General features: G+C 48.9%; 1 protein-coding gene across 4 annotated transcripts in view; it reads right to left on the reverse strand.

Annotated features, from left to right (window-relative positions):
• Positions 1 to 22,620, reverse strand: part of CNTFR (ciliary neurotrophic factor receptor) — a 201,613-nt gene that overhangs the window by 104,606 nt on the left and 74,387 nt on the right. The window contains exons 4-5 of one of the 4 annotated variants that reach the window (XM_059874116.1): positions 9,381 to 9,448; positions 6,349 to 6,478 (exon numbers count right to left, since the gene is read on the reverse strand). The exons of 2 other annotated variants lie outside the window; for them this stretch is intronic. Coding sequence is in view for 1 of the 2 variants with exons in the window: in XM_059874114.1 (XP_059730097.1) it covers positions 9,381 to 9,425 (45 nt within the window). In the remaining variant the exon portion in view is untranslated. The remainder of the gene's footprint in view (positions 1 to 6,348; positions 6,479 to 9,380; positions 9,449 to 22,620) is intronic. One more of the 4 variants, XM_059874114.1, reaches the window with a different exon arrangement.

Below are 22,620 nucleotides of genomic sequence, written 5' to 3' on the forward strand. Positions count from 1 at the left end.
GAAATCCACTGCACTGACATGCCTGAAGCATTGGGGTGAGAGCAGCAAGGAAGGAGAATCAGCAACACCTGCTCTGCTTCTCCCTAGGGAAATGATCAAAAGAAGGGAAAGACCCTTGCCCACAGCCAGGGATGCCCAGCATTCTCCGGACGGCTCTGAGCACAGGCTTCTCTCCCTCCCACACCTAGATGGGAAACCCATTAAACACTGAGAGCAACAAAGCCTCTGCTGCTCCTCCCTGGAGGCGTTTTCACGGTCAACTTGAGGAAATTGTTCCTGATATCCAGCCTAAATTTCCCTTTGTTGATTTTCAGTTGAGCAGCGGAAAGGTGGGAGCTTTAATGAGACAAGCGGGGCCACTGGAGGGGAAGGAGCCGTCAGTTTGAGCAAGGCAATGCACAGAGCTGTGGTTTAAGTGAAACAGCTATTGCAAAAAGCCCAGAATCCTACAAACTTGGGATGGAAAATGTCTATTAACTTTCCCAATGGACTAACATGAGATTGTTCCCCCATTTTCTAATGCTTCTCCTAGTCCAGCTATTTGATTGGGACCAGAGCTCTGCAAAAATATGAAGGGCTCATTCATTTAAATTTTTTTTTCAAAAGAATTGCTGTATGTGGAATAAAACATTGGACTTTATGGCCAGACTTTCTTATTTTAGCCAGGGGCAAGGCTTGTGCTGTTCTGCCTCCTCACAAAACTTGTTCTGCCCAGCAAACCACCACCCCTCTTCACCCTAAACTCTGCTGCTGTATGAGGACCTCATGTGCACAGCAGAATGTCACTACCAAATTGTGTTTGAAGAGAAGAGTGTTTTGGGGTGAGAAATGTAGCACAAAACTGCAGACAACTGCTTTCTGGGATATGCCTGCTGCTCAGCAAGGCACCTCATGCACTTCCTCACAGGAACCCAGCACGATGCTCCATAGCAAACCAGCAGTGGGAGGAGTTCACTGGATGTGAACCCAATGCCACCCCTCACTATTTTTTCCACCTCTAATTAAGGAAAAGGCTTTTCATCAGCCTGTAAGACACTGCAATGCTCACAGCAGCATGCTTGGGATGTACACACGTGTGAGCACAGGGTATGTAAAGGAGCAATGGTGCAGCCAAGTAGGTTTGGCATGACATCTGTTGCTTCCAGCGACTGGAACTTCAGGACCTAAAAATCTAGCCTGAGAGATGTGATTCAGCAAGCAAAAGAACAATGGCAGGGATTTACCCAATACAGCCACAGACCCCCACAGGATCATAGAACTAGAGGCATCACAAGAACAAGATCATGCAGGGCTGAGCTAATGCACCCCAGAAGATGTTTGCCTCAATCGCATATTTTTTTCTTAGATGTCAGATGTCTGCATGGCAATAGAAAGACTCTTTCCCTATTATTGTGGGCTTGTAAAGGCAAAGTGGCTGCATGCTCCCTGAAAACATCAGGCTCTCTTTTGCTGAGGACTTGCCACCTGCAAGGTTTTACCAGCGGAAAGGAGAGCAGTGACCTTGGTGGTGCAAAGGGAGGGGATTTAGATGGGCAGATGAGCCCTCCTACCCCTTCCACCCTCACTGGGCCAGAGCAGAGCACTGCCTTCCCACAATCGGCACCTAACATGCCTTGCAGGACAGGGAAGAGGGATGGCACTGTCATGTGCTCTGCCCCACAGTAAAGCCAGGTTTTGGAAGCTCATCAGGGAACACACTAAAACTGAGCAGGCAGCCCCGGGGTTTCTCTGCTGTGCCCTTTAATGTCATAGCAATGCCCTTGCAGGATAAGGGGTCAGCACGCTCGCTGTAAAACTTCCATAAGAGAGATCCACACCAAAACATTGGAGAAATCCTACCTCACCCTCTCTGGTTTTAGCAGCAGTACAAACCTGAGTGCAGGGCAATGAAATAAAGGGTTTTTTCCCCCATGTACTTCCTAAACATGAGGCAAGGGAGCATATTGCATGGAACATTGCAAGCCTGGGATGTGGCAAGACACCAGCTACATTTTATGTGTTGCAAAGCCACCTCCTCCGTGGCAGCTGAGATTTCAAAGCTTACACTCCGACCTTGGTAATACATTTCACATTCTGAGTCATTGCTGACACGGGACATAAAAGGGGAAAAGGGCTGGGACTCCAAAGATTCTAATGCATGGTTGGATTTGCTAAGAGCTGGGACAGCCCCAGCTGCCAGCCTGGCCCTCCAGCCCTCTGCCACTCTTTAATATGGGCACAAAGCAAAAATGATCTGAGGGGGCGTAAAACACTGGTACACCTTTCTAGGCAAGAGGAGGATAAGGATTCAAAGGAGGATAAGACACACACTCTGCTCTGCGGGCAGCCCTAAGGGTGCTAAGTGGGTGATTCCCCATTTTTTATCAGCCACTTCCAAAGGCTTGAAAAGGACAGCTCCTCTTTTTCCTCCTATGGAAAGAATTAGGACAGGTTCATGTCCTTTGCCTGTGAAGGCACACATCCCAAAAATGAGGGGAGGGGAGAGAAAAGACTCAGCAGAGAGCTTTTTCACTGGAGGGGGCAAAGATAGATGGGCAGATGGATAAGAAAAGAGAGGAATCCTTCTCACATGACATCCTTCCCCATCTGGTCCCTTCAGGCTGACCCTCAGCCTGAAGGTTAACCCTCCTGAGACACTTTACCAGATACATAATTTGATTCCTTAACTCTCTCCATTCTCCCAGCAAGGGAATAGCAGTTTCCTATAGCCCTGATTTGCTAAATAAAACACTCCTTGATGGCTTCTCGCAATAACGTTTGCACAGAAAATTGACATTCTTCCTCCTCCCATCAGCCCTGACACTGTTTGTTTGTGAGTTAATAACTTGAACACTCAGCTGGGCTATTGATCCCTTCTGAGAATGATCATTCTTTAGTTCAAAATACACACAAAAATAAAGGAATGAGATTGCAATGGCAAAATAAACTCGATGCTTGCATGTGGCCCCATGGCACTGGCATTGCAGGGGGACTCAGGTACTTCCCAGATGCTCATGATGTCTTCTACAGACAGAACCATACAAAACTGCATTTATTTCTCTCCATTGTCAAGGAAGAGATGTTGCAGCTTGCAGGTAGAAAGTGAGTTTTCATTAACCAAAATTTATCATTTAGCTTTAAGTATTTGTCCCCAAAAGGGGATTCATAGAAGGAGAGCTGGTGCAGGCAGGTGTCCATTTAGCAGCAGCCATGTGTGGGTGCCATTACCTTCTGTTACAGCAAAGGCAGTAAAAAAAACCACTTCAGAGCCCCAGTTTCCCAGCTGAAGGAGAGAGGGTAGCAGTAGATCAGTGCTTCCATCCAGGGCATGGTGCACTTTGGGCTTTTGATGTATTAGACAGGACCTGGCATTCCAAAGGCAGAGCAAAGCCCCAGGTTTCCTCCATTCCCTCCTGACAGCATCCCTTTGGAGTAGATCCCCCTCCACCACCCAGTCTAACAAAAACTGATTAAAGGAGACATTAATGTCACTGCAATGCCCTCATCCTCCTTAACCACTCCTGTACCAGCAGGGCACTGAACCACCTCTCCCAGGGGAATCCTCCCCCCCCAAGTCGTGTTTTCCTTTGCAATCTGTTTGCATACCTCTGGCTAATTGTTCTTCAGACTGCTCTTTTCAGGGTGGGTTTTCATGGCAAATGATCAATTTTTCCCCAGTTGCATTTTTTTTTTCCTTCAAAGCCTTTGATGTCTGGGAAAATAACAGGCAACCTCAACACACGGCTGAGCATCAGGCGAGGGCTGGGAAGCACTAAGCGGAAATGCATTTAGTTGTCTGGGTCAAAAACCATTTCCTTTGTTAAATGATTATTATTGTTCCAAGAGGATTTCAGTGGGAATTGAGGGTGCTTAGATAGATGGATTCACAGGTTTGCTGAGCTTCTATAAGGGTCTCTATATCCTCCACCATAATTCTACATCATAACTTCCAACACCAATAACTCTTCTATGACTCCCAACAGATATTCCTGTGCCTTCCAAAGCAATAACTTCTCAATGAACTCCAGACCTGCCAAATCGACTGTTTTCCCCCTGTGGACGCCTGCTTTTTGGCCCTTCTCACCATCCCCCTGGGAATCCTGACCCATTTACCTCTCCTTCTGGTTCCAAGCCCAGTGCAAGGGGAGATGAGATCAGAAAGCGATCTGCTTCAGACGTCAACAAATAGCTCTGGCACTAAAAGCTTTCAGTCATCTCCCATTTTCCTGACTGCTCTCTGCAGCCGAGGATCCAGATCTGGGCCTGCCTGCACTTCTGAGCAAACCTCCACTTGTCACACGCTGCCCTTTCTCACAATACTCATTTCTTCCAACTCCTACCTGAAAATTGCTACGAGCATTGCAGGTCTCCCCTGGAAAAATTACTTAGGTTACACTGGGGCTAAAGAATAAACACTCAAATAAGAAATAAATTGTGATGCATTACTTGGGTCGCCACACCTCCCAGTTCACCCATAAGAACATGGTGCCAGGTACAGTGACACAGAGCCATTACCTCTCCACACACTTGATCTTAACAACGTGTTAATTAAGCTGAGGTTAGAGCTGCTTGTTACCTTATTATTTTTGTTCCTATCACAGTAATGCTCAGTGGTCTCAATCAGTAATAGAGTCTTTTTTCCCACTCTCTTCTTTTAAGTAACAAATTCTTTCAAGATCCAGTAAAAATAAATGCACACAAGCAGGCTCTGCTCTTTTCCAGGGGATTTTGCTCTGCGAGGGAGGAAAGGTTTCAACAGTGTGCTTGAATCAAAAATGAACATATGCAAGAAGGGAGGAATGACATGCATCAAAAGTTGCCCTTTTTTTTGTTGAAAAAGGATTTTTTTTAAACAAAGAAAAACCCCAAAAGACTAATCTTACAGCACTAAGTGCTGCGAACAGTCAGTTCATGCTGCATGGTGAATATTGAGCAAGCTACAAAGCTGCCTAAAGGAGGACAGAGGAAGGATAAATGATTTGGATCCATTTTTGGGCTCTCCAGTTGCTATTCCATTCACCAACCTGCAAACTGCTCTAGCTACTGGGACCAAACATGGTAAGCCTCCTCTCAGGTCATCCCCACCCCATGAGCACACAGCAAGCAAGCAGTGCTTCTGTATAAATAACCAAGATTTAAAAGACAACACCAAATTTGTTGAAAAGCATATTAAAAGAGCGTGCTCTGGTGTAGGTCCTCTCTGTGCCAGGCTGCCTTCACATGGGTGCAATGAGCTGCCAGCTCTCATCAGATCCATGGTGAGCTGCCATAGGCACTTCACCTGGAGAGCTGGTATCAGAGGAGCAGGAGCTCTGCAAAACAGTCTGAGAGCAAATGGACTCCAGGAGGGAGAGGCAGCTGGGGAATGCCACAGAGGAAATTTGGGCAGGTCTTCTTGGCACCAGAAGGGGTGCAGGTGCTCATACTCAGTGGGTGGTGCTGCTGCCCTGGGAAACTGGAATAGCATTCCCCATTTCCACTCCCTCCCAGTCAGGGGGGAATGAGCCCATAAACCAAGAGTCAAAGAACTGTTAAGGTTGGAAAAGAAACCTTTTTATCTCATTGAGTTCAACCATTAGGACCTCTCTCATAGGATCACCCAGCACTGCAGGGCCCTCTGACCCTGGTGGCTGCCAGCTCCTCACAGGTATCCCCTGTGTTGGTGCAGGAGTCCCACTGTGAGGACAGGCTTGTGTCACACCCCCAGCTGCACTCCAGTGCCCTGGGAATGACCTGGCTTTTTAAAAGATGCCATCACACCCACACAAACCAATTACTAGGAAACAATCAAGCTGATGATGGACCTCAGGACCACCATGGGAAAATGTAAAAAGGAGCCACCTGTTCCTACAAAGCCCAGTTTCTGCGAGGCATTTGCAATCCAACTTGACGTCGTTTGTCAAACAGGAGTCAGGACTCCTCTTCCCTGGTTTTCAACCAAAACCAGCCTATGCCTGTCCTGGCTGCTTCTGAAAACAACTCAAAAATGGAAATTAAGAATCGAAACCTCTAGAAACTGTTAGAGTTTTCCCTGCCCTGTGCTGAAATCGTCACTTCTCTTTGCATTCCGTGCTGCTATCCTCAGTGGGAAGGAGCTCGTTCTGTCCCAAAATTTAACCCTTGAAGTCAGAAAACTTCCAAAAGGGAAAAATAAGCACCTCTTTTGGGGACAACCCATAGGAAAAAGACTTTGGAGAGCCTCAGTGATGCTTTCATGGATAATGGAGGAGAAATGGCTCTGAGAACTGGGGTGAGAGAGGGCTTTTCTGGGGAGCATGGTGTCTCCTAAAGCAGCAAGTGCCGTTGGTGCTGGTGTTCCAAAGAGGTCTTGTAGTACAAAGCAATGCAGGCAGAAACACAGCAACTTACTTGGAGGCTCTGGCATCCAGGCTTCGAGCAGGAAGGCGCTGCACAACTGCACTAATTATCTGCTGAACATCTGTCTCTCCCCTACTATCGCGGGGCCGAAGGAGTCCTCCTGCATAGCTGAGGATTAGCGCTGGAAAAGATTTTGTTGACTGTGTGATTTTGCATAGGAGGGGGAGAGAAAAAGATCCTCATATTCCTTGGAAGGGGTGGGCGCTTCAGGGAGAATCTCTTGGATGAAGGAGGGGAATTTGTAGTTGAAATCAGAGACCTTGCTGGAGCAAGAAGCAGGGGCTTGCCCTGATGTGGCTTAGGGATTTAGTCTCTTGCTCCAAACTGAGGGGTCAGGAACTTTGCCCCTGTGGTCCCAGTACTGCAAGTAACACCAGGACCACAGTCCAGAGGGTTCTCTTGTTGTGGCACCCAGCCTGCTCTGCTGGCAGCAGAGGTAAATCACTGAAGACCAATCTGTTGGTGGCTTTCCAGGGACTGCTTTGCTTCCCTGGGACAAAGGGGGATTCCCAAGTTCACCAGTGGCTCCAGAATTTAACAATAAAAGTAGTAAGACTTTCAGTTGTGGTGTGGTACCCAGGGGAGGCTATGCATCTTTCTTGCTGTCTTGGCTGGGATGCAGTTCTCCCAAAATCCCTCTATATCCAGGGACAGAGACAGCAGCACAAAGGACCTTGGACAGGCTCCTGGCATAAATCACTCCCTAATAAACTGAGGAGCCTCCTTCCTGTAGAGGCAAGGGAGGGGATCTGGAACAGCAGGAAATGGGACTGGGCGGTGGGAATATATCCCTAATCTTCAGTATGTAAACCACCAACTTAGAGAGGAAAAACCTTCCCAACTTTGTATGACATCTACCATCCATATTAATGAGGTTTGTAGAAATCTGTGCGCAAAAAGCCTGACAGAAGCCTAAAAACCAAACCTGTGATGAAGTGAAGCAAATTCCCTGCTGTTTAATTAGTACAAATGTCTTGTGAGCTGGGAACGTGGGGTTTTCTTGGGTTTTTTTTTTTTTTTTTTCTTTTAAGACCATCAGTGGCCAGAAACTTGCACAATAACACAAACAAAACATCCCTTAAAATCAACTGGTGCTTTTGGCCAAGCAGAAACAGTTGGGATTTCCAAATATGGCCCATGGGAACAACAGCCCAGGCATTCTCGGGAAGCATCTTGGAGCCTGAACTGTCTCTCAAGAATAAAATCCTTCAGGCCAGCCTGACAAAAGAGCATGACAGTCGCTATCACAGAGGCACGTGAATTAAGCAATCAATCAAGCAAGCAATGCCTGGGAAAAGAGCAGCACATGAGGCACATCCTACCAGCAACAGAGCAGGGCAGGCCGGTGGCTGCCTCCCATCACACGTGGGCTGTTGCATCCCTTCTCCACCAACACCACAGCAAGTGGGGTTTCCCTTTGGTTGTGGCTTTCTAATCCAAGTCTGGGGAGCAGGACTCTTTCTTGGAGAGAATACAGGTATCCAGCATTTGTTTTGGACTTGGATGCTATATAAATCAATGGTTATTCTGCAGGGACATGACAGAGCAAAAAATCAGATGTAAAATTTGCCAGACGGCAAGAAATAAGCTAGAAATTGTTGCCCTCTCTCCTGGGTTAGGGAGGGAATCCTGTCTCAAAGGCTTCGGATTGCGTGTGTGCTGCCAGCTTCACATAATGACATTCCCTGGGGCAAAAGAGAAAGAAGACTATTTAAAATCACCCATGACTTATTGCCTTCCACCTCTTTTAACTGGTTCAAAGGACACGGCCACTGCCCTTGCATGGATTCAAACATCAGGATGTGATTTTTGGAGCTCAGCTGTGCCATCCTGAGAGAAGGGTGGATCACTCAGAGGCCCAGATATATTTGCAAACAGATTGGGCAAATGGCTGCATGTTTGTAAGTGTATTTTAAAAATCAGATTCTGTTGGCAGGCAACTCTCAGACAGCAAGCAGGGCCAAATCCCGTGAATAAATTGCTTGGAGCGAGTAGTTTGACGCGCCATTATTCATAACTAATGCAGTCCTAGTAAACAGAAAATGGAGGCCAAATCTGCCTGTATAGACACCAATGACCTCATCTATTTTCATCCTACTTACTGAGTAAAATAGGAAGAAAGTTACCACCATCCTCTAAAAGGGGAAATGGAGGTTTTGGAGGAACAATATTCCCAACAGCTCTGGAGCGCAGTGGGAGTCTGGAAAGCAGGGACCCGAGCTGAATTCAGAGTCAGAGCAGAAATCTGGTCCCACCAATGCAAAGACACAAATAACACCAACGTAGTCCTTCTCCCACCTCTGACCAGCTCTTGCTCAGGGTTATGAAGAGCACGGTTTCCCTGAGACAAGAGGAAAGCCACAACCAGTGGAGGGGGCACAGCACAGGGTATCCTCCCAAAAGTGGGAGTTCTTCCACGTCCCAACCAGCATTTCAAAGCAGGTTATGTAGAGATTTTCAGAGGTAGGCAAGCTGCAATACAGTTCCCAACCTCTCCGTAGTTAAGTCCTAAGCAAAACAAACAAAATAAACAGGGAAGTGAAAAAGGAGCCACAGGCTGCTCGCCACCCAGCACAGCAATTGCAGGCTCCTCAGTACAACCATCAAGCAGTTGGTTAAAGCAAGCACAAGACACAACTCTCATGGTATTTTCTTTCTGCAGCAAACATCAGAAATCACTGCCAGGGCATACTGTAGGAAAAAAACACCCATCCTGATTGCAGATGGGAAGGGACCTTCATGGAGCGCAGGTCTGCTAATGCTGACGCAGCCGCCAGAGCAGCAGCTGCTTCCAAGAAGCCGTGAGGCTACAAACCAGAGCACAGACGTGCTATTTCTGCCACATTTCCTATGTACTTTAGGAACTGCATTTATTTCAATTTGGGCAACACATAGGAAAATTGTGAACACGGCTGTGATCACTCTTCCCTTGTTTCCTTTCCTAAATAATGCAAATTTTAAAGGATTTTGCTTGCAAGCTGCTTTCACCCTGAAGTGGCCAGCTCAGCACCTCCTGAATTTACCTTAGGGAAAACTGGAGCCATTGACCTGAAGACTGCCACATTCATCTTGAGCACAAAGGGAAATACTTCTGTAAATGACAAAGAAAATTTATTATGCTGCTTACAAGTTACAGCCCATTAAAAAAATTGCCCTGATTTGAATCATTGACTTTTCAAAATAAATACTATTCTTTCATCAATAAGCTCAAAATACAAACTAACCACAAACCCTTTGGAAAAAAAAATAAACATAAAAATCATATCTTTACACATTAATAACATTTATTGATCTAACTGCAGGCGTAAGTCCACATCCATAATTTTACCATATTGCACATCAATAATACTCTACACTTTTTTCATATTAAACTATGCTACTCCCATGAAACAAAAGTCCTAAGTATTCCCCTAAAAAGGCCCTTGCTATTTAAATACACAATGGTTACATTTCAAAGTATTAACACTGACAGCATATTTGGTTATGCAGAATGGCATTAGCCATTCATAAAATGAATGGGGCAGCGATGTGGGCACGTCAGAGAATAGAAACACTTTTACTTGTAACAAAACTATGAGATTTTTCTCTGTCTCCTTTTTGTTGTCACCTTCTTCATGTCTCACACCCTGAATTTACTAAGCAGCCAAAGCAGCTTGGACTGAGCTTGGCACTGCCAGGTCTCTGTGCCTCATGGTTTTGGATGAGGCTTAGCATGCTATAATCTGTTTATTAATGCTTTGAAGAGGGGCTGAGCAATGAGGAGGAAAAACTGGCAGATGATAATGCTATTTAGGCTAATCAAGAATACAATGGATAGGGGAGACCATCAAAGTGAGCGGCAGTGCCAGGCACTGAGGAAGCGTGGTGTGATGATAAATGCAATGCACGGCATGCTGAAAGGGAGATTTTGAACTAATCACATACATTGCTGCAGCCTAAATTAGCTGAAAACAGGCAGCAAAGTGATGTCAGCCTTTGCTCTGTGGCTGCAGCTAAAATGGCAAACAAAATGTTAGGTGATATATAAAGGCCCGGGATTGGATACGATGCTGTAAATCAACGATACACCCTGACCTGGAACATTCTGATTAATCCTGGATATCCTGCATTAAAAAAAATCAGGGCTAAATAGTATCTGTTCGGAGACAGGCAATAAAAGCAATGAGATGCAGAGAGTGGAGCCTGACACTTTAATTTACAAAGGAGGTGGATAAACAGGAAGAGAAAGGAGGTGCAGAGAGCAAAAAAAGGGAGTTGACAAATGCTCCTTAAATATGGGAAGGGCAGGAGGGTCCACAAACTAAAAATGAGACTTCAAGCTGCTGTATTTACACAGGTAGCACTTGGTGCACAGCCAGGTCTGTGCTGCCACCAAGAATCCTGTAGACCCACAACCAGGGGGAGTTTAGAACAAAAAATTAAGTGCTTTGATTTCCAAAAAGACTCACAGGTGTGTGGTGGCACTGGGAGTGGGTGAAGGAAGAGTCATGCTGTGAAAAAGAACACCAAGCTCTAGAGAAATACCACCACAGCCAGCACGAGGCTTTATGGATGGATTATCCAGACAAGAAAATGGGGCCTGTTTCCCACAATAAGTTGCTCTTGGATGGACAGAACCAAGGGTCAACCCATGGCCTGCTGCAGGCAGGCTCTCCTGGGCACCTCTTTGGCATATTTAGGTATTTAATGAGTTGTGTCCTCTCTCTTCTGATGTCTCCTTCAGCCCATGATGAGGAGCACCACTCTCAGCACATCACTACAAATGCCAGGTCCACACAGCTCTCCAGGGCAGCTGCTGCCCACAGAGGGGAAACTGGGGTAGAATCCCCAGCTCTCCCTACACCATTGGGATGCTCCTCAACACTGCACTCCTCACATTCACCAGCTGCATCCTAAAACCACAGTTGCCCAGGGGCAGGTGGGCAGACACAAATCCTTGTGTGTCTCTCCATTTCTCCCTCCCTGTTTTCTGAGGTCTGGTGATTTCCCAGCTGATGAACACATTACCACCTCATTCGGCAACGCCTCAGAGGTGCTCACGTTTCAGGCCCCGGCGAGAAAAAGATGAAGTATGAAAATCCCTTTCCTTTCCAATCCAGTCCTCCCAGCACCGGCCAAGGAGCAAACACAAAACGCCTCGGAAAACACACAAAAAACACCGGATGTGAGAGGCTGTGCCGAAGTCGCACCATATGCAGGTGTCAGGGAAAAAGGTCTCCTGTCTCCCACGCCAGGCTGCTATCTCCATCCCACAAAGCCTTCCCATGAGGGGTTAATAGCCAAAGATGATCCCTGCCCTCCACAGGCTTGTCAGTGAACTGGACTAGGTGGAGAAAGGGGAGGATTCTCCATGCCCATTGGCACCAGTAAGAATCTGGTGATGACACCTTCTCTGGAAGCCTTCAAATACATCCATGCTGACACAGAGAGCTGCACATATGAGCCCCTGCCCAAATACCATCTCACCATTCCACTACAAGTGTGATTGGAGAAAGCACATTCTCCTCTCCCTACCCTCGGAGCTGTAGCAAGGAAAGGGACAGTGGTCAGGGTAGGAGTTAAACACCAACCCCAAAGGCAACTCCTGGTGACATCCCTGTCAGCAACGGCTGCATTTTTTTTTTCCACGTTAATGCATGTTAAAACCCAGGAGATGCAAGCAGGAACTTGTCTCACGTCTGCAGCCAGTGCCTGCAGAGCCCATATTTTGGGGTATAGTTTAGGAAAAGTGAGACAAGCATCCACATGGGTGAGGGAAAGAATGCTGGTCATGTTCCAGTATAAGGGAGCATGTTGGACAACCTTCATCTAAGATCCTTGGGAAAAGGCATCAACTCAGCATCTCAGGCCAAGAGAGACTGATGCTTCTCAGGAAAGGTCATAATCTCTTCCCTGAAAGGCTTTTTGGACAGGGAAGGGGTTTATAGCAATTGTGGCACTGTTCCTCCCTTCAACATTCTCACAAGCTCAAGCAGAGCAAAAAACTCCACAGCTCTGTTCCACACTGGTTTTTCACCCCATAAATAGAAATGAGCTGATCACACCAAATTCGTGCAGGATTTTGTGGAAAGCGCAAAAGAAAATGGGACAGAGGTTTGTTTAGTGGTGACAGCCCAGTCCTGCCTCTTTGACATTTGCTCCAAACCAGTGAACTGCACAACATTTGAACTTTTGTTTAGACAGATAGGCCTGTGTATTTAGAAATCCTTGAAACTCATCCATCTGCAAAGACAGCAACTCTCCATAATGCAAAAGCTTTAGCCGGGATGCTGAGCTCAGCAGATCTCTCTACAAATGATTCCTATTAAAGTAAAAAATTACAATGCAAGTGTCTATTTGACAATCCAAGCCTGACCAAAAAAGAAAAAAAGGAATTAAAAAACATTATATGGTTGTGCCAGTCATCTTTACAGACCACTGAGGAGTTAAGGGAACACCCTCTCTCCATCGCCTGCCTGGTGCCCAAACTCTTTCAGAGGAATGCACCCTCCACTGCACCCAGGACCATCCTGGTGCAGTCATCCTGATCAGGATCTGCTCAGCCCTTCAATGCCTCTAGAGATGGAAAACCCAACTTAATTGCCTGGCAGTCAGTTTGGATACCTCTCCATCTTTTCCATCAGGATAATTTCTTCTGGCACTCAGCCTGAACCTCCCACACTGTGTTTTACCCCTGTAGTTTATTGCCCCAGGGACTCAAGGGCTGGTTTCTCACAAGATTTTTGCATCTCTGAAAGCTTACAGCTTTTTTGAGCCATTTCTTCTCCAGACTGAATGCTTCCAGACCATGGACCTGGGGATGTGGGATACGCATAGATCTCCAACTTCTTTGTGCACCACCAGCACCAGCAGAACACTGAAAAACTCATCACAGGTGATGGGTGCAGCCACACACCAGCAATGGTCCTGATCTCACCAGCAAGGACAATGAGGTACAGCTGCCAAGAGCAAGAGAAAAACAAAAACCCATCCTAACTAAGAGCCTGAAGACCACCTGAGGTAGAGCGAACTGAAGAAGAGCCCTCCCTGTGGTTTCCCCAGGTGGGCCAAGAGTGTGGGACATGCTGGGGAGACCCTGCTGCCACCATGTTCCTTATCCCTCTCTGCACACCATGGCAGCAGCAGAGTGCTCAGCTCGTAGCTCCCTGCCCCCCACAAAGACTAAACCAGCAGATTATCACGTTAACGCTTCAAATGTTTAATTTCCTGCTCCAATTACACTGGTTTTGCAGCGGGAGAGGCAGGAGGGGGGAACAAGTCACAAGCTGGGTGTTTTCAACTAAACCCCGAGCGACCCCAAGACCACCAGGCTTTCCCTTCATCTCCACAGACAGGGGGTCAGTGCTCAGGCTGGCAAGGTGGCTGGATGTAGGTGTGGGAGCCACATGAGCGTCGACCTCCCAGGCCAGCAGTGCAGTCCCTCTCCATCCCGCAGCTGAAATGAAAAGATCCTTTTGTTCGGCGGTCTCCACAACACTGCAGAAACATTTGCTGCACCACCAGAAAAACAAGGCAGCTGGTGTTGGCAGAGCAAAACGGTACCCAGCTGCAGAGAGGGGCTGAGGGAGCATCAAGGAGAGAAAAGGAATAGAGTAGAAGGAGGGCTAAAAACAGTGGGAGTATGGAGGGGAGTGTATCCGAGTGCAGAGTAGCTATGGAGTGAAATGAGGAGAGATGAAAAGCGCAGAGGAAAACCGAGGGAGAGGGAAGGTGAGAGCATGGAAAAGAGGGAGTGGGGAGAAAGGGAGAAAGAGTGCAGAGGAAGTGAGGGTGTGGAGAAGGAAAGAGTGAGATTGAAGAGGAAAGCACCAAGGAAAGGCAGGCTGTAGCAGCATGCAGGCTCCCACGGAGCTGTGTCCTCCTGGATGCTCCCCTTGCCACATCCACCGGGCTGCTCAATACTTCCCAGAGGAAAAAAGATATGGAGGAAAAAGGATATCTCAACCCAGGTGTCTTGCAGGACAGCAAGTCAAGCTTGAGTGGCTTTCAAGAAATATTTAAAAAATAAACTCATCCATGAGCACTCAGCCTGAAAGTCTGAATGGCTGCTTACAGGGAAGAGTGGGGCTCTGGGACTCAAAACCCCATGGAAAACACCCCTGGTGGGAAGGCAGAGCCCATCATCCTCAGCTGGGCTGGGACAAGGGATCTTGGTTGCCTGCAGTGCTGGGGATGCTTTCCGCTCGGAGCCCTTCCAAGGGGTCATCCATAGCTGCTGTTATTTATAGCTGGCTGAGTGTGCACACCCTGCACTGAGCTCACCCGAGCGCGCAGGGAAGGAGGTGAGAAAAAAGGACTGACCTTGGGGTCAAGGCCAGGAATAGCTGCCAGTGGCCAGAAATAGCTAGTGCCATATTCGGCCCTGGTTCTTCGAGAGCTGCTGGATCAGAACATGGTGTTTCCAAGATTTCAGCTCCAGGTCATGATAGGATTGATTTCTCCCTGGGACTCATGTTCCCCCAACAAGACCCCTCCATAGCTGCTCTCCAGCTCCAAAAATCTGCTGGGTGGATGGAGCAGGTGGGAAGGGGCAGGAAAGCAATCCAGCGGTGGGGAGGGGATGACTGACCTCTGGAAAATGTGCTGGAAAAGCAAGGGAGGCAGGTCGCGAGGAGGGACGGGTTTCAGCACCTGCTGCGGCAAAGCCTGACGCTGACCTGGGAAGGGGCGACGCAGGGGAGAGGATTCCAGAGGATTTTGGCAGCGTGCAGCGATCAGCATGCAGCTCGATGACTCCTTTGGGTGCCTGCGAGAATCTCAGCACATGAGATCAATGTGGACGGTGTGCAGGCACGAAGGCTGTCACGTGCACACCACCGTCACCCCAGCCCGGAGCCTGCGAGCACAGAAACCCTCTCTGCACGCCAGGCGTGTGGGGCGTGGGCACCCTGCCCGTCCCTCTGAGCACGTGCATGGATGAACACACATGTCCTTTCGAGCAGGCAAACACAAAGCCTGGTGCAGACCCACACATCCAGCCCACATGTAAAGGACTTCCCTGGCTGCCCTGGCGGGACCGGCTCGGATCCCAGCACACCCACATTGCTCCGTGCTTGGCTGTGCTGGAGCATCCTGCCCTTTCAGGTCAGGGAACAAGGGTGGAACCCTTCTTGCTAGGATCCCTGCTGGTTATGAAGACAGTGAGAGACCATGGGAGTGGGAAGGTCAAATCCAGTTCCCTCCAGCACCCAAAGCTCAGCCACTACAGAAGGCAGAATTCAGTTATTAACCCTCCAGTACCAAATCCAGGGCTAACACTCTGATGGGTAAGTGGAAGATGAAGGCAGAGAGAGGAGCATGGTGGGGTCTGCACCATGCTGAAGGCTGAAAGCCCTGGGTGAGCAGTGCTACCTTGCTGGCTACACATGGCCTGCAAAGGAAATTGTGCCTGCTGACACAAGGCCCTCACCCTGTTCTGTGCTGAAGAGCTGAGATGCAAAAAGAATTGTCTCCTGGCTTCTTTTCTGCATGGTTTTGAGACACATTTTGGATGTAGAGGGAAAAGCAAGGCCCACCTGGTCCTGCTCCTCAGCTGGACTGGCACAGCACAGCGTGGCACTAAACCAGTTCTGGGTGCTCCTTCTTCCCAAAAGCACTGGAAGATACTTCAAGCACCACCAGATCCCTGCACAACAGATATCCCTAGTGTCAGGCAGGGAGAACATACAACCCCTTGCTTCATTAAGAGCCTCTTCTGCTTAATGGTCTGATCTGGATGCTGTTCTTTCCAGTCCCTTGCTGCTTTTCTGTACCAGCTGTGTGAAATGTGAGGAGCAGGGCAGGGCAAAGCCAACCAGGTAGGGAGGCAGCCCGGGGAAGTCCTCCTGCCCAGGGGAATGTGTAGCATCAGACAGCTCTCACCAGGTGGCAGTAGGTTGTGCTCACACGGCTGGGGAGTGAAATAAGAGCCGGAAAAAGCAGAGGGAAAATCAGAAAAATAAAGCATGCTCTAAGCAAAACGTTGAGTAGAAAACACACGATCATTGTCGAGACTTTCCTGCCTCCCGTGAAAATACACACAAATGCAGGTGTTGTTTTGAGGGGTGGCTTGCATGGGGCTGGAAGACACAGTTCCTGCAGGTGTTACCCATCACCTCCAGATATCCCATACTCCTGCGGCACCTTCACACACAGGCGGGCAGTACCCTAGCGGATCCCTATCCTACGAACTGGCTCAAAGAGGCAGGAGCTGCCCGGAGCCTCCAGGAGCACGGAGGAGGTCTGCAGCGCGCACCGGCTGGGGGAACTCATCTGTCCCACCATGCCACACCAAAGCCCTACGGTCCATTGGGTGGCACTCCTGCTCACGGCAGGGGGGATGGAACTCGATGGTCTTTAAGGTCCCTGCAAACGCACAGCATTCCGTGATTGTGTGAGAGCCCACTCCTCACACCCACCGAGGAGCAGCAGTATGCCTTTGAAGCTTCTCCTGCTTGCAACAGGCTTCTAAGCCCGGAGCACATCAGCCCAAAGCCCCGGAGATAAACGTCTAAGCTCCAGGAGAGCCACGTCCTAGTGGGACTAGGGCAGGAGCAGGGGGGTTTGTGCACGCACATCTGGAGCAGAGCCAGTCCCCGGGAGCCCGTGGAGACCTCCCTGCTGCTCCAGCATGCAGAACTCAGCATCTGGTCCCAGGGTGCGTTGGTGGGGTTTTTTTGTCTTTTTTTTTTTTTTCTTTTTTTTTTTTTTTTTTTTAGTTTAACAAACTACTCTCCAGCCTTGTAAGGCGAATCCCCACCGTGCCCAAATAAGCTGAGTATTTTTGGCTGCTCTCCCCGCAGCCTTGGGCTGGCCTTTGGGAAATGCATACCCTCCGGCCCTTCATGCCCTGGAAATTGAAGAGGCTGCCTCTTCTCCGCGCCAGAAAAGGGATTACAGGACACGCTTAAGGGCTTGAATTCATAACCTTCAGCGTCCCCCGGAGCTGGGGACCCTCCTGCCTGAACCGCGGCAGCAGCACCACTAGCCGGCAGCACTGCCAGCATGTCCATCCCAGGCATCCAAAGGGCATGAACACTATTTGGGTTTCAAGCTGGGACAGAGCATGCCGACCCTCTGGGCTGCTCGCAATTAACAGCTTCTGAGGCTGCACGGAGACAAATTACTATAATTTAACAAATAGACGTTATCTTAAAACGAGCGCCTTAACCAACACCTATTGATTCCTGCTCCCCTTCCAAAGAACTCACTGCAATTAAGTTGTCACATCTCTAATGCCCACGTAAAAATGAGTCAGCTCCAGTGTCTCCCAGAAAACCTTGTCTGTGCAGGATTACAAAACCCAGCTGCCGAGTTTCCTTTTTACTCCTGAATTAGCCAGAGATGAAATTTATCTTGGTGGTAGACAGCAGAGCTTTTATCTGCATCCCTCTGGCTGCCATGCAGCTCACAGACAGCTCATGTTTTACCTTTCCTCTTTCAAACTGCCAAGGGTTTTGTCTTCCATAGGCAGGGCATTAGGGAAAGCAGAAACTCTGTTTCTGTGGGCTTGCAACCTCTGCACAGCCGATCTTGGGCTGCTGGAACAGCAGGGCATGCTGCAGAGATGGGGGGCAGCTGGTAGGACCCCATCACTCCTCAGGGCTGGCACAGGGATGATGCTGTGGGTTCTGCTGTCCCATAGCCAGTCCCTGTCCTACTGGGAATCCTGCTGGCCTGGGACACAGGCTGAGCAGCCCCAAATGCATTGCATTATTATGCTGTGCCTCAGTTTCCCCACTGCCACAAACAGACTGAGAGCTGGTGACACCTTTACCAAGCAGAGCAGCAGGCAGCACCATGGGTCCCAAGAACATCAGGCCCAGTTTGAAACTCAGGGGGAACTCCCTCCCTGACAGCAGATGAGGGGAGTGTGAGAATTGCTTTTCCCCCCTCAAATGGCCAATTAAACTGCTGTTTTGATACTTAGACTAGGATTGCCACCATGATACAGCCATGTTTCTCTTGCTCCACAGTAGAACAGCTCAGAGGTTTCCATGGTCAGCCAAGGCTGGTCCCCTTGGACCCTCCCAGGGACCCCATGGAGCAGGCAAGACACTTCAGAGAGATGGAGGCCAAGTGAAAAAGCTCTGGGGGTTCAGTAGCATCTCACAGTAGGATTGATTTGGTTCCAGGACAGCCAAAAATGCCTTCAGATCCTGAGGGTTCACATTTCCAGCGCCCCAGACTGGGTCAAGAGGAGGATCCCTACCCCACTGCTGCCCTCCAAGAGACAGAGAAGGGCAGCTGAGGGGAAAAAACAGAGCAGAAAAACCAGCAGCATGGGTAAAAAGCCAGAATGAGACCGTGATGCCAGAGATTAGGAAGGGGTCTTTAGAGAGACTGGTGAGCTAGACCTTAATTACGCGTCACGCACTCGGGCAGCGAGCCACCGGCTGCCGCTCATTTCACCGATGCAGCGGATAGATTTGATAATCACTGCCATGTAGTGGGGCTAATCTTCCCCTCTCCATCTCTGGACACTTCCTTCACTGCAGGCAGAGTTGCAGCCAGCTCTGCAGAGAGCCCTGCACCTGTGTGCAGAGCCAGGGAGGTTTAGGGGTGCGGCTACAAGCACCATGAAGGGCAGGGGGGCATGACCCTCTTTGTGGGTCCCCAGTGGGAGCAACCCACCCCAAAACCTCCCTGTGAATGGGGACTATGTCCCTTTTACTGGTGAAGCCAGTGTCATTTATTTATAGCATCCCTGTCAAGCAGGCAGGGACTGAACAAATGCATGAGAAAGGGTCTGCAAAGCATCATAAAAGCAAGAGGAAAAGCCACACTCATAAAACACCAAATGCCAGGAGTTAATAGGGGGCACTAGGGGTGTCATGGCTCTCTCCTCTGCCCTGGAAAGACCTCGAAGGAGCTCAGCATTGCGACTGTTTTATCCATGGCTTGAAACTCGACTATTCCTTTCTCTTTCCTAAGAGGAGAAAGTGGTCCCCAGCAGCAGGGCTGGGGCAGGCATGGATCAGAAAGCCCCCCCCCAGCTCCCAGCTCCCATCCTCTCTGGAATGTCAATCAGGCACCTGCCAGCACAGCCAATTCACTTCCATTTGGAAAATTAAAGAAATAAAATGAATCGTTTGCTTAATTTGAAAGGGTGGCAGGAAGCAAAGATGCCTTGGGCCGGTGCCAGCATGTGGAGCTCTGCTCATCCACAGGGTTTTGCCGGGGCAAACATCAGCCTCTTCCCTTCCTCTGTCTGCTGGGCCCAACAGCCCCTGTGCAGGGGGCTACAGGGGCTCACAGCCTGCTCCCTCTTGTCCCTGTGCTCCAAAACTGGACAGCAGCTGGCAAACACAGCAGTGCTCACAGCAGTGATGTCCCCCAAGAACTACATCCAAGGGCCTTGGGGACAGTTGCCCTGGGAATTCTGTCCCTCCACTGGCTGGGAGGGTGAAAGCATTTCCTCAGGGGCACCTGAGGTTTGAGCTTTTTTTTTTTTTTTTTTTTGTGCCTTCAACCTCTGCTGGTCCCCTGTACGGTACAAGGCAGAAAAGAAGGAGCAAAGGTGGAGGTGAAAACAATAGGAAGGTACATTGCAAAAATCCTTCCAAAATGTCATCTCTCTGCACCCCTGCAGGCTCTGCTCTGGAAATGCACAACCCTCCTGCTGCCCCAAACTTTCAAGATTTTGGGGAGATGACAGGAAATTCTCCCTGTCTCAGCTGTGCTCGTCTCTGGGACAAACCTCCGCTCACCAGAGCTGGCCTCATCCTAATTCTGCAGCCGCACAGCCTGCAGGATTCACTGCTGCTCTGTCCCAGGAACAGCAGAAAGAGCCACCAGGATAGGACCCCATTCTCCAGCCAACTCTCTGAGAGCCCACTGAACCCTGGGCTGTGTCCTTCCGCCTCCCCAGTTTGTCCTACTCACTTGAAAGACACAACCATCATCTCTTTGCTTTTTCCCCCCTGCTCTCCCCCCTCCTGCAACAAAGGCGAATCCCCAAATCCCAGCTCCTTCCTGCCAAAGACACGTGCACCTGCAGAGCAGCTGATGCCAACATCCAGAGCAGAGCCAAGCACAACAAATGGGCTAAAGAGCCCTCACTGCACAGAGACCAGCTTACAAAAACAACTGTATTTCACCCAAACTCTATTAAACTGTCCTGGGTTATTGCTTCGTTTCCTTTCCCACCACTGAGGATCAAATGAGATTTCTGTGGCTACACAAGAGAAGCTCTCACATGTCTACCTTCAGCTGCCCCTTCTGTGCTATGTGCAGGGTGAAACTCACTGTGGGGTGGCACAGCTTTGCATGCAATTAATTTCCCTTCCAAGATGATTTTTTCACACTGGGAAAAATACAGCCAGCAGCACATTCCCATGCACAGTAACTCAACGGGGCAGCCAAACCCACTGCAAGAGCCCAGAGAGTCCTGAATGCTGGGGTCTCCTGCAAAGCCTGAAAAATGGGGTTACACAGGCTTCAGAGCCAAAAAGGACTGCTGTGATGCTGATTACCACCATCACAGCCCTGACACTTCACCACCACAAGCTCCAACTCCACTTTTTGTGCAGCAATTAACAAGGTATTAATCACCGAACACGACATAGTTCCCTTCCCTGCAAGCATCCCTCTAGTTTTACCTTCAGCCTTCTGGGTTTTCCTCTGGCAGACTTTGAAAGTCAGCTGCAAACTAGGCTCCTTGTTTACAAGTCAGAGGATTTAAGAGACGTGCAGGAGATTCAGGCCATGGCTCCCATTAATTTCGCCAAGTTTTACACATCTAAGCCTTAGCCATCAGTTCCTAACAGAAAAAGTGGCTTGCTTCTAGGTAAAAATAGCAAAGGAAAATGAACTTTACTTCCAGAGGCTTTTCGAAATAGAAATATCTAAAATGCAAAAGTTCTTGCAGGTACTTGCCAGGCTTTGCAACTAGATAAGGGTGTCTGGAAACTAAAATCTCAAAAATTTTCACTACCTGCCCTGTCCCATAGTATCTGCACACACCCCCCGCCCACACCAGCTCAGCCATCATCAGTGTCTGGAGAGGAAACGCAGAGAATAAGTCCAAGAAGTTTAATGAACTGTCACAGCTTAACAAACTAATCCCCGCTTATGCTCACCTCATCCCAAATGAGAAGCTGGGGGGAAAAAAAATGTACACCATGAGGCAGCTATCTCTTATCTGCTCCACTGCTCTGCAATGGCAGAGGACTGAGCAGGGGCTCCTGGGTCATGGTAAGGCACTGCCTGCTCCTCCTCAATGCACACCCAGGACTGAGCAAATACCTGGCAGTAATTTCCCATGAACAGTTTGTGTCTGTTTCCCAGAAAAACTTCAGCTAAAGGTAAGAAATGTGCCTGGGAGCAGCATGGTTTATGAAGCTCACATGAAAAAATGGCTTCGAACTCAGACATGAGCTTGCACTGGCTGCAGAAAGCCCCCAATGCTGTCTGTTTGTGGCACCAGACTTGCCCTCTGCAGAGAGCAGGACAGCAGCTAAGCAAGCAAATGTGGAGGCAGAACCAAAGGACAAAACCAGGAGGAGGCATTTTCCTCCTGCTTCCACTGAGCCCTCCAAAGGTTCTGGGGGGAGCACTGCGTCTCCAGAAAAAGCTAAAGCAGGATCTCCTGGCACATCAGCTGTCCTCCATGAAGCTGCAGGTTGCCTGGCACCTTGATCCCAGTGTCCTCATACCCACAGGGCTGGGTGCACCACCAGCAGCCAGAAACAGGGATGTGAGGCAAGTTCCTGCTGGGCGAGCTGCTCCTGAGAGATGTAAACACTTGCTGGCAGGAGGCACTGAGTAAATATCTCGCAGCAGTGCAAACAACAGCAAGTAGCATTTTCCTGGTAAAGCAGCACCCAGACTTTCACTCAAAGCTCAGGGCTATTTTTATTTTGGCCCTTAACTGAGCTGAAGTAAAAGGATCTATCAAAAGGATTTACCTCTCCCACCTCCCTTATAAACATGCACACACACACACAACTAGCTTCTTGTCCCCAAAATCCTTCCCCTCTACATGAATGGCTTCATGGCCATTTCTACAGCAGAAAGAGGAGAAGCTCATGACATGAAATATCAGCTACCTCTGACCAGCAGCTCTGATCTTCATAAAAACCAGTGCCTGCATCACACATCACATCACATTGTCATCATCTGGGCACTGGTTCACAGATGCCTGTAGGACAGCTGGTACCAAACTGGAAATGATTGCAGTGACACCCTGGTGTAGGTTTAGCCAAGCAGAAAAGCATGGGTGCAGATGCAAAATCAACTGGTCATTCTATATCCCGCTGAGAAGGTGGGAATTTTTTTGGTTTG

This window comes from Haemorhous mexicanus, chromosome Z (assembly GCF_027477595.1).
Source record: "Haemorhous mexicanus isolate bHaeMex1 chromosome Z, bHaeMex1.pri, whole genome shotgun sequence".
Classification (NCBI taxonomy): Eukaryota; Metazoa; Chordata; class Aves; order Passeriformes; family Fringillidae; genus Haemorhous; species Haemorhous mexicanus.